The sequence below is a fragment of the Lampetra fluviatilis genome, chromosome 4 (genome assembly GCF_964198595.1).
Source record: "Lampetra fluviatilis chromosome 4, kcLamFluv1.1, whole genome shotgun sequence".
NCBI lineage: Eukaryota > Metazoa > Chordata > Hyperoartia > Petromyzontiformes > Petromyzontidae > Lampetra > Lampetra fluviatilis.
Genome location: NC_136278.1, coordinates 23453579 through 23465616, shown reverse-complemented (window position 1 = coordinate 23465616; position 12038 = coordinate 23453579). Strand labels below are relative to the sequence as shown.

At 38.9% G+C, this 12038-nt stretch overlaps 1 protein-coding gene across 2 annotated transcripts in view; it reads right to left on the bottom strand.

Annotated features, from left to right (window-relative positions):
* Positions 1 to 12038, bottom strand: part of LOC144931684 (CUB and sushi domain-containing protein 3-like) — a 454944-nt gene that overhangs the window by 119761 nt on the left and 323145 nt on the right. For both annotated transcript variants that reach the window (XM_078855833.1, XM_078855834.1), the window contains 3 exons: positions 8412 to 8581; positions 6970 to 7126; positions 4975 to 5166 (listed from right to left, as the gene is read on the bottom strand). In XM_078855833.1, coding sequence (XP_078711959.1) covers positions 4975 to 5166; positions 6970 to 7126; positions 8412 to 8581 — 519 coding nt within the window. The remainder of the gene's footprint in view (positions 1 to 4974; positions 5167 to 6969; positions 7127 to 8411; positions 8582 to 12038) is intronic.

Here is a 12038-nt window from a genome sequence, read left to right as displayed (position 1 = left end):
TTGAGATGTGATGCTAAGCAGAGTGCTCTGGAACTTCCCGAGTATAGGGCGCTAGATCAAAACAAATCATCACGATTATGCATCATGCATACGTAACTGTCCAGTGATAATAACATTATTAGTGGGTGAACATTTCTATTTAAATAGATTCCAGCAGCTTAGCGAGCTACATTCAGCACAGATGACAGGCTGATTTAAATGGGAGGTTGCCATCCAAAATGAGATCCTGTTGATGGCTTAAATCGTAATTGAGAAAATCTATGAAAGCATATCTCTGCTTCAGTGTGCTACAGTGTAGGTGATTTGTTACCCTTGTTTTATAGTGTTCTTTTTTTGTTTATAGAATTTTACTGACTCAAAACTTTGGTATTACTGCAATCTGTGCAGCCCCCTGCCACCCCTCAAGTTGCAAAAGCAGAACTTTGCTGCCTCGCTATATAAATTGGATTCTAGAGACTGACAGTTGAAAATACGTTTTAGGCTAAGCCTGTGGACTGCTCGCACACATATTTTGATAACGTGACAGAGGGATCGGGAGAGAGGACGCTTTCCCCCTCTGAAACCACATTATGCAATGCACAATCTATTTGTGGTATACTCATATCACCAAATGAGTTTGCACAACTACCAATCATCAAATTGCTCCATCAACAATATACAAAAGAGTAAATTAATTATTAAATGCTTTAATTGCCAATTTGCATCTTCATACATTTCCAATATGCTGATCAATGTACTTCATCTAGGCACATAATATTTCAAAAACACTCTGCAATCACAAACACAATAGGAATAAAAACATACTAAATGTAATACAGTGCATGCCTAATTATCTCCATTTGTATTAATTATAAACTCCTACAGCTGTTTTATCATCTACAGTCCAGACTTCCCCTGTCATTTATATATTGTTCGTCTAATTATATCCCTATGGACCATTAGACACGATCTTGTCTTTTTTGCATTAAACCAATAAAAATATATGCATCTTGTGAAACATTTCACGTGTTTATTTTACCCTGAAACTATTTCAACTTTTTTGCAGTCATTATAAACCTGCTGTGCCTAAATAATGATATGCCAGCAGTAGCTGGCTTTAATTATTAAGCAACTGTCTTAAAAATATTCTCCAGCACCAATTCTGTTTCAGATGATCTTCTTGCTTTCTGTGTTTTTTTTCATTTCAGCATTTAACTCACTACATGCACGGCACCCAAATGTGCTCGTTCCAGACATTGTGTAACGCTATGCGATATTATTTGAACAAAATTACGAATGAGCATGATGTGACTCATTTATGTAATTGTAGAAATTGTAAATGTGTGATATGTGAAGCATAACCTATATTAGAAGAATTAATTAGCAATGCAATGTGAGCAATATAATAAGCATTTTATAGAAAGACAGAACCTAAATGACCCAAAATTATATCTTCCATTACATAGCTCAGCTTAAGCATGCATTCATGTATGCGATATTTCCGTATTCAGATCCAAGTCCTCTTGCTCACACACACATATACATTCACATACTGTCACTGAATTTTTAATTAATAAACTAATTATTTCTTACAACTATATTCCAACTGTCCTAAGGGCAACATTCAGTAGACAAAGTACTATTCAGAACTGCCATAATTATCAATCAAGTCCGTGTTCCCGTGTCATACTTGCAGTCAGTGGCTCGTCACTTAGTATATGTTAAGCATGTGTAGTAGGTTCAAAGAGACTTGGACGATGTAGTCGGAGGCACACTTATTCATTAACCGTTCCACTCTATACAGGCCAAGGTATACAACACTCGAAGGGGTATTGGCCCCTTCACCCGTCTAACAGGGAGATCCCACGATCTCTATCCCGGCTAGCCTACTCCCAGGTCCTCCACTACAGAGATAGGGGAGGCTAGCTGATCCAGCTCTGGCCAAGCTGGGATTACGGCACCATGAGTCCCCAGACCGGCTCTTACAAGAACATCGGCTCTGGGCTCTCGGGGCCACGCCACTGGCTTGCCCTGGTCGGTCCTTAGAAGGACGGCGATCCAGGGGAGTCCCAGGGCCTATCTAGCCGGTCTTCCTTCTTCACTGGTTTAAGCTAAACACTTAACTCCGAGCCCACCGGCTCACCGCCTTATATAGCAACTCCCCCCCCCCCCGAGGGGTGGGGCCGTGGGGGATCACAGCGCCGTTTCAGCCCCCCAGGCTAAACGATGCGGACGTGGATGTAAGCATCCTTCCGCGTGCGGGCATAACCACCCCTGGTGTGTTTGTTCGCCCTCCCGTAACACCTCTACACATGTAATGATGTCACGATGAACTAGTTATTCTGTTAGTTTAGTACACACTCCAGTGTATACTATGTTACTGGTTGTCTTAAACAATATTGTGATTCTAAGATCATGTGTGTTACCACTCATGTGCAGCACTCTGTTGACTTGTGTTTTTTAATCCTATATTCTTAAGTTTTTTTGGTAAAGTCACGTAGGTAAAAAAATTAAATTAATAAAAGTAAAATAAAAATAAAATAAAAATCACGACGTTTCGGAGGCAACACAAGCTTCTGTCTTCAGGTGGAACAGTCGGAAGCTTGTGTTGCCTCCGAAACGTCGTGATTTTTATTTTATTTTTATTATACTTTTATCAATTTTAATTTTTTACCTACGTGACTTTACTGAAAAAACCTAAGAATATGAATCCTTGCAGTCACGAAAGCATCAAATTTAGAATTTTTTAATCCCGTTGGCGATTCGGAACTTGTTTTACACTTGTGCAAAGCGTGATATCAGGTAATACGCGATGGCAGTGATGATGATTATGAATAAGCAGTGCACCACCTTGTGGAAGATCATGTTCCTCAAATAGATCGCAAGTAAGAGGGCATCATTTTTAAACCCTGATGTCATAGAAACTGCTTTTGAAGTAACTTCCGCGGGCTCCTTCATCCTCATATGGGCCATATCTTGCATATGCCTTGTAAATATTGGGTATCACAAGCCAATAATACCCTTTGTTGCAGTGTTTGCTGACCAAGCTGAGACCGTCAACTCACGACACTTCAAATCCCACTTTAGTTATGGGTGGCTGTCGAGATTCAAAGCTAGGATCTCAGCAGTGCCAAGCTCATCATTACGCCAAGGTGTCAAAACCTGAGCAACACAGCGACCTGCAGTCTCTCGACCTCTTGACCAGCAGATACAAAATCTGCTGATTGTGTCTGACCCATCACAATGTACAATGCACAGGAGAGAGTGGAGCCTAATCATAGGAATATCAGCACCCATTTATCCACTGGAAGAACATGTGGATTAAGCCATCAGTGGCATTTATAATTTTCAAAATCGTGCTCTCCTTTTTTGAGCTAAAGCAAATTTGTGCACATCCTTCTGTCGGGGAAATTGCTTAGCATACGCAGAACGCAGAAGCAGATACCACATCGTGACCGGTTGCTAACCACTTTGAAGAACAGTCACAATATTGCTTTATATAGTTTGCAAATCAAGCTAGGGATCTAACCTGATTTTAAAGCCACCATCAAACACGTTTAATGGTTTATGTGCTTGAAATGAAATAAATGCATGATACATGTGAGATAGTTTCACTTAAACAATACACAATTGTATTCATAAATATTATCATGCAAGCACTTGATATTTGTTTAGAAATGGCCCACACTTCATTAATTCTGAAAAATAAAACTGACTTAAGAATGACACGTAGGCTTTCGCGACCAATATTATTCACAATAAAGGTTTTTGGGTGAGATCGCATTATTTATAAATGTATCACAACCCTCCACCACCCACGGCCAATCAGTAAAAAAATGTGTCACGTTGACAAAAGACAAACAGTTCACTACTTTAGCCCACCGGTGTGTTGAAGAGTGAATCCACAACATTTACATTTTTTGAGTACGATGTTTCGCTGGTAATTACATCCAGCATCATCGGGCAATTTGCCCAAAATTGGAAATGTTGTGGATTCACTCTTCAACACACCGGTGGGCTAAAGTAGTGATCTATGTGTCCTTAGAACGCTATTACATGAATGTGCAATGCATTAGTTACTGTACATCGATAGTTTTACAATAAATAATGGTGCATGCGTGTTTTACTATTCTATATTTGACATCACGTTGATTGCTTCTCTTTGTAGCATATCCATTGGAGGTATACTACAGATATGCTTTGCCTCATAGCATATCTGTAGCAGATTGCTCGTGCTATCTTCTACGTCACATTGCTCAGCATTGCTTCAGAAACCTTAATGTGAAGAATTTTTGGAACAAAGTTTTGGAGATTACCCTTTAGCTTCCAGCAACGTTCAAATATAAAATATCACTCTATATGAATGCGTGGTGTGCGAGCATTAGATCAAAAAATAGTCCATGAAAGCATGTTAAATAAATAAGTATCCTCTCTCCGCATGCATTACAAAGTTGGTCCATCATAGCTCTGGCATGATATGAAAAATCAAGCTTAATATTAATACCATAGTTTGCCTTTTACTAATTTTGCCATATTAATCGAGAAAAGCCTCGCCACGTTTTCAATCTTTTTCATGATGTTCCTACATTGACAAATTTGTCCAATCCTTATTCAGATGTTTGCATGTTGGGGGAAACCAGAAATCCCAGAGAAAATCCATACGAAATCTAAACGAATTTATTTAGAACTGCTTTTTTGTGCTTAGTTTGTTGTCCTTCCCTTGCACCTCCAATTACCATGGTTGGCTATGTACGGTGCAAAAGAAGCTAAACATACATAAAATATCACCGGATAACACTTATAAAACCGATACGAACATGTCTGCTAACATTCTTGTTTCACTGTCATCTCTTGGCGACCGCTTAACCACAATAGACTGTAGCTACATGCAATTTCAGAAAACCGAGTTAGACATTTATTTTAAAGGAAAAATCAAACATTAAATGAATGAATTTTTTTAAAACACCGAGCCCTATTTGAGTGTGCTTGGCTCACCAACGCAAGACGGCAGCTGATGATCCCAGGTCCGCCTGCTGCCCGTCATGCACGTCAGAGTTCTGCTGCCATGGAGATTGTAGCCCGGATTGCAGCCATATGTGACTGTGCCCCCAGCAAAGTGTCCCTGCTCTCGTATTTTGTAGCCAAACTCTGGGGAACCTGGTTCCTTGCAGTGGGTCAACTCAAAGCCTGCCACGAGAGAAAGATTTTAAAAAATGCCGCACATCGGAAACAGAAAATGCCGTTCGGAATGTGGCAGCCATTTATTTTGTTATGAGGCCTGTTATGTTATGAGCCTCATTTTATCTTTTTTATGAGAGGTGATAAAACTCTCTTCTTTTTTATCACAAGATATAAAATATAATCCAACGGTGAATACCGTACTTTTAGTTTGAAGTTCAACATTTAAAATCAGCACGAATACATGTAATTACAATGTCATTTAAGGTGACTGTGTATGATCCAGGGGTGGCCAAACTTCCTGACCCTAAAAGCCACGTGCCAAAATATGGCCAAGAGCCACAAGATGCGTGCGACTTAACACATGCATTGTCTAGGACAGCCAGGTCGCTCATGTTGATTAGCTATGGAGTTTTGAATTGAGAAATCTGCGGGAGTGTCCCAGGAATACTCATGTCTGTAAGCGGAGAGTGTAATTAGGCCACTCCAGCTTCTGCAGATGTTTTTTGCTGCTTCAAATACACTTATGCAGTATTGGAAAGTAAAACAATTGTCTGCATCTCTAGTGCAGCTACACACGAATTGCCCTGGAGCTGCACGTGATTCGTGAGCCGTGGTTTGGCCACCCCTGGTGAATACTTATATGACTGTAAAAAAAACCACATTCATCAATAACACTATGGCTTAAAAATATATATCTCATATATCATAGCACATACATAGAGAGGCCAGACAGAGTAGATAATGAAAGTTGGAGACTGAATTTGACAACCAAGGGGCGTGATGAAAATTACATTTTGATTTTTTTTATAATGACCAGTTTTTCAATCGTTATAATGCTAGTTATTCATTGGTAGCTTTTTGGTACCAGACACACATTACTAATTGTCTGTGTTGAGTGGTGGCAGGTTAATGATGCATTTATATACTCTTTGGTTCTTTCGGTAAAGTCATCAGGTGGACGCTTGTGTTGCGCCCGAAACGTTGTGATCTATTTTATTTAATTTTATACCTACGTGACTTTACCGAAAGAACCAAAGAGTATGGATTCCTGCAGTCACGAAAGCTTCAAATCAAGATTGACGCATCTATATTAAATTAATCTAACCCAAAAAAACCTTTGTTATAGATAATATTGGTCGCGAAAGCATACGTGATGAACTAAACTCATGTTAAAATTAAAATGTATTCAATATTACTGACACAAAGAATTGTGTAAAGATTTGTTCTTGTGAGCACAAGGCATCAAACTAGTTAGGTAATATATTGCTGGCTGCATTTACTGGTTTTTAATTGTTACATTTTATGTTGTTGGCTGCCATAAAGTGTCATTTTAGGTATTACTAAATGAAGTGTACATTTTATCACATATGTTAAACAGATGTGCATTAGTCCTGTAAATAATATCATTAAACTATCATTCTGCGTGCATGTTCCAACCAATACAAACCACAAAATAACATTGACATGTCTGTTGTTGATGTCTTCTATGAAATTTCAAGCAGACTGTAATTAAAGACATGCATTTTGGCTAATTTTAAATAAATCTCATGTATACTGCTGATAGCATGAAACAATTTGGTGTCATTAGCACCAACAACTTTGATAAAAACACAACAATTGAAAATGTGCGCAATAAGGTACAACGTTGGGAAATACCACGTTGAATAATGTATACAAGTTAAAGTTATTTCCAGCACCAAATAGTCTCTAACACACTGATAGTATTACCATGCAGTCAACATACACATGATGTGATTATTGGTAAACAAATGGCTCATTAATTGAAATTGTGATTCATATTTCTCTTACTTGAATATATCAGACGAAAGCCTTTTTCTGTGCCCTCAGAGTCCGTGTCAAACTTCAGCCACAGACGGTTGGAAGTGCTGTTAACGGATAAACCCTGAAATTCCGTCTTGGAATACGTCCCAATGAGCGGTGCCAAACTGCTATTTCCATCGTAAACCTGCGCAAATCACACACGCAATCAATTATTCAGTTAACAATGCTTTACACTTTGTGAATGGAATCTCTCTGATGCGTTTTCTGGTTGTTACCGCTGGTTGTTTGGCACAATGTCTGATATTTCAATCCACGTTTTACAATGTACATTAGAGAGCTAAATAAACGCAATATAAATAAGGTAAAGAGTAAGCTGCTAAATTCAGTTCCTAAAGAAGCCTCATGCACGTGGAACAAAATGTGAGATATCATGCAGTACAATCCAAAAACACAGCAGCACAGCTATGCAGCAAAATGGCGAAAACCTACACAGATCCGGCTGTTGTCTGATGAAGCTAGTTGTAATTACTGGCAAAACGTCATACTCAGATTGTAAATGTTGTAGCTTGGCCCAACCAACACACCGGTGTGCTGTACTAGTAACGAATTGGCATGTTCTGTTTATGTGACAAACCTTACTCATTGGCTGTGTTGGGTGGTGGCAGGTTTAACGACACATTTATATAAAAAAAAACATATATCATGGATGATATTGGTCGCGAAAGCCTTCGCGTTAAACTACACAGTAGTGTTTGTAAATGTTAATATTCATACGCTCCCAAATATAAAATGGTACAGATGAAACACATCCTCGAAATGACAACATTCTCAAATTCTTCTCATGGTTTGCATTTACTATTATACTGAGGGAAAGTTGTGTTTTTGCATCCATAAAAAGAGTAATTTCCATGTGGAAGGGCACCATGTGCTGTGAGTAGGCTCGTGCTTATGGGGACACTCAAGTTTTCTACTTTGCTGTACTACATTTTTTATACGCCTTGTTGGGCTGCACCTGATTGTCATTAACGCAATGTCTTTCCTCTATGTAATCCACAAACTCATCTTGTACATCACTGGGTTACAGGTGTGTTCCACAACAAATACTGTTTCAATTGATCCTCATGCGGTTAGTAGCAAATGACATTCAATTACACGCGTTACAAACACCAAATATGACAAAGTGCTGTTAGCAAGCACCTATTAAGGTCACTCCAGTGATCAAGGGAATAGTGTGGCCAGTAAGTACCATGCTTGGCTGTCTTTGTCTTTCCAGCGTTGATGTCTACACAGCACACAAGGTACTTATATAAGGCTGAGTCAAGCTATGGGAGACCCAGGATCAGTGGCGATATTGGCCACTGACGTTGGCCATATCTGGGAATCGAACTCAGATCGCTTGGTTAGTAGTGCAGTGCACGAACCACTGCACCACTGCTCCCCACGAATATGAGCACACGTGCACAGAGTACCTTAAGAACGTCTCCTTCGGCCACACGGAAGGTCTTAGCCATGAGTCGGATGCCACTGCCAGTCTCGGTCTCGATGGTGTAGATGCATTCGTGTTTCCTGTCGTAGCTCCCGGGGTAATTGGGAGATAGGAGCTCTCCATCCGTCCCAATGCTTGACATTCCACACTCAGCTACAGGGTGGCAATGGACACATGAAAACCCGAATTAGCAAGATATGCTCACCAATGTTCACAATATAATAGCACAACTACTTATCACAACAATTTTATGGACTGCAATTTGATGATTGCCTAAGTCATGCGTATGTCAACACTGTTCAACTAATCATACATTTTCCGTGAACAACTTTGGCAACATCGTGTCTACTTATATGGCTCCCTTTATACAATGTATTTTGGTACTTTGTTCATGCAACCTCAGTGTAGCTGTTCATGCTTTTACTTTCTATCTTAATTAGGCCTGGGTTTATGATAGATGACTGCAATGATTCCAGAGTTAATTACAATTTTCATGGAGGAACACATAGATAAAAAAAAACATATGCAGATTAAAGACATAATTATAACTTAAGAAAAGTAAGTGGGCTTGGGCAGGATACGTCACTAAATGGGTTGATGGCTGGTGGTTGAGAATAACAAATGGGAGCCAAAGGAGGGTAAATACCAACAAGGGCATCCATCACGGAGAAGGAATAAGGAAATCTAATTACGTACAGCAGTTTGATGTGAGAACGATTGTTTAAGGGCGCTTTATAAATTATTATCTTAAGACTTTGGCAGACAGCTATGGCTTGAGAAGGCCTTCATCCAGTAGTCGATAAGAGCATGGCATTTTGTAGAACATTAATACTTAAACCATAGGTGGTAAGAAATTATCACATAAACCCAGTATGACAATCTCTCCGCCGGCTTCATGTCAAGTCTTGGATCCACTTTAAGTTTTCAGTGTTTGGTTTTCAAATTATTCACGATCTTGCCCTTGCCTCTACCGCTCCCCTCTCGCCTCAATCTGCTCTATGGCACACTGTCTCCGCTCCAGCAATAAAAGGCGCCTTTCTTCTAAAGCCACCCACAGTCAACCTTGTTCCATGGGAGGTCGCTCCATCTTGGCTTCTGTTCACGGGGTCTGGAAATTTATTCCGCTCAAACTTTGTGCAGCTGAGACTCTGCTGCTCTTGTTCAAGTCAAGACTCATTTGTTTTCATGTGCAGGTGACACATCCAAAATTTCCGGCAAAGTGTCTGGAGATGCAGTTGTATTTAACATATACATATACGATGTGATGTATATTATTTAATTATTGTGCTCATTAAAATTGTCAATGATAAAAAATAGTTACATGTCATAACATCCTAAGACCTTAGCAAACATAAATTCAAAATCTGATAATTTATGAACATCGTGCACTTTTTTGTATTGTTTTTCTTCTTCCATTATATTCATCAGTATCATAATTCTCATCATCATTATTATCACTACCAGGTCATTGCATCTCAATGACATAGTTTTCTCTATGTGGCTGGATTTGCCAGTCGTTTTGGCATGCTTGCCACTGAATGGGTTTGCATGGGATCGACAATTGTATTCCTACAACTGCTCGGTAACGCTTCAGGGTATTCCCAAAGCACACTTTGTGCTAAAATGGGGGCGTTAAAGAACCTGCAACATAAACAAGTGAGTCACTCTCTGCTGGCTGCATAGCCCTAATTCATAATGGGCAATGAAGAGAATCATTTTAAAAAAACAATTCAAAACAGTTTTAGAGTTGTCTCCTCTTGTTTTCCACAAGATTAACTAGCTACCAGGTTTGCAGATTGCATGACATCCAGATCCTATCTGCTTCCCGATTAAGAACCAATCAGTCGACTGGGTGACTCGGGAAGCTAGTGGCTATGTTTAAGCACTCCGATAACAACACTGAAATCCTGGGTTAGACTCTGAGCAGTCACAATTGTTTAAAGCAGCTTCTGAAGCTCAGTGATCCAGTGAACTCAGCCTGGTCACGATTAACTTTCATCTTGGTATTCACCATTGGACATGATTAAATCCATGATTGCCTCCCCACATCATCGCCATCCCTCAATGACTTTACAAAAGTAAAAAATGTTAACAAACACTACATTTATTTCCCACTTTAGTTCGGATAAGTCTGGTTTTGCAGCAAGATATGTGTAATTAGATGCACAGGATGAATGGGATGCAATTGCCCTCTCTTCATCTGCACTGCTTGACAGAACTGTCAGGGGTGTTGGAATGAGAAGCCTGTTGAAATGACGACCAGAAGTGATTTTTGACGACACAATTTGGGGTTGTAATCAGCAATTAAATAAATCTATATGCATATATCTATCTACAGGAAACACTTTTATATTGTTCATAGCAACATGATGTTGCTTAAATGGACACATATTTATTTGTACAATTTTAAGAATTGTGCGATAAATAAAGATAAAAAGATTATAATCTGATATGAAGAATGTATTATATAAGTGAGGAATAGGCATTTGACCAATATGCCGCAAGATCATTTCAATAAAGTGAGTGATGCCAATGCCTATTTCAATGTCTACATGATTAGTATCTTCATCGTTATAATTGTAATCACAATACCGATAACTGTCACCCGTTGTTCCAAGATGACATTGTTAAAGGTGGGTTTGAGGTCATTTCTACATTTTTCTTTCCATAAAACAGATTTACTGCCAAATAATGAATAATTAAATTGTGGAAATCATCCGAGGGCAATGTGGAAATGTAAAATAAAAATCACAGGCATTCATTTCACGAATCCAGTTACATTTATAGCCTATGAAGATTAAAGCTCATTACAACCAGCGTCTGAAGTGTGTTTTAAGTGTCTTAATACACTTTGAAAAAATGCATTAGCCGTTTTAAAGTGAAGCTAAATTGCGAAAAGAAAACCACTTGTTCCATTTAACACATTTCATCTCATGCTTCAAATGCTCAAAGAACCTTCTATCCGCATAGCAGATGGGTTGGTATCAGTGGAATATTGACAACTTCTGCTGTCCTTGCACACTGGCACAAAGCGAACGTGGAGCAGATGTTGCAAGGACCAGGTGTGCTGATATTAGTGTCAATTTACAAGGACAGAGGGGCCTGACAAAATTGTGGCACCACCAATTGACCACTCCGCTCCACTCGTAGTCGGCTCCTGACTAGCCCATTTCTAAGGAATTTTCAAGGTTTATAGTAACGATCAGTTATAATGTATGAATATTTATCTTGTCTCCTTCAAATTAATGCTATTTTATAGGGTGTGTATCACCCATAGCAGTTCTTTAAATGTTACTAGATACATTCATATCATTTCAATGTTAATATTTAAAGAATTCTCCCCAAATGTTTAGGACTCCATTTGAAACATGAAGTTTCCTTTATTCACGTATGTATATGTTGTATTTGTCTAAAGCATCCAACACACTTCCATAAATAAAATGAACTCTATTCTCCTGATTTAAACATTTTAATAAATAATGCCAATGCAGCGAAGGGGGCTTATCACAATGCTAATTTTAACGTAAAATCTGTAAAGTCTTAAAAAGCTGATTTTTTTTGTATGTTTCTATGACAACATGCCCTTAGGGTTTGTCAGATGGTTCAAACA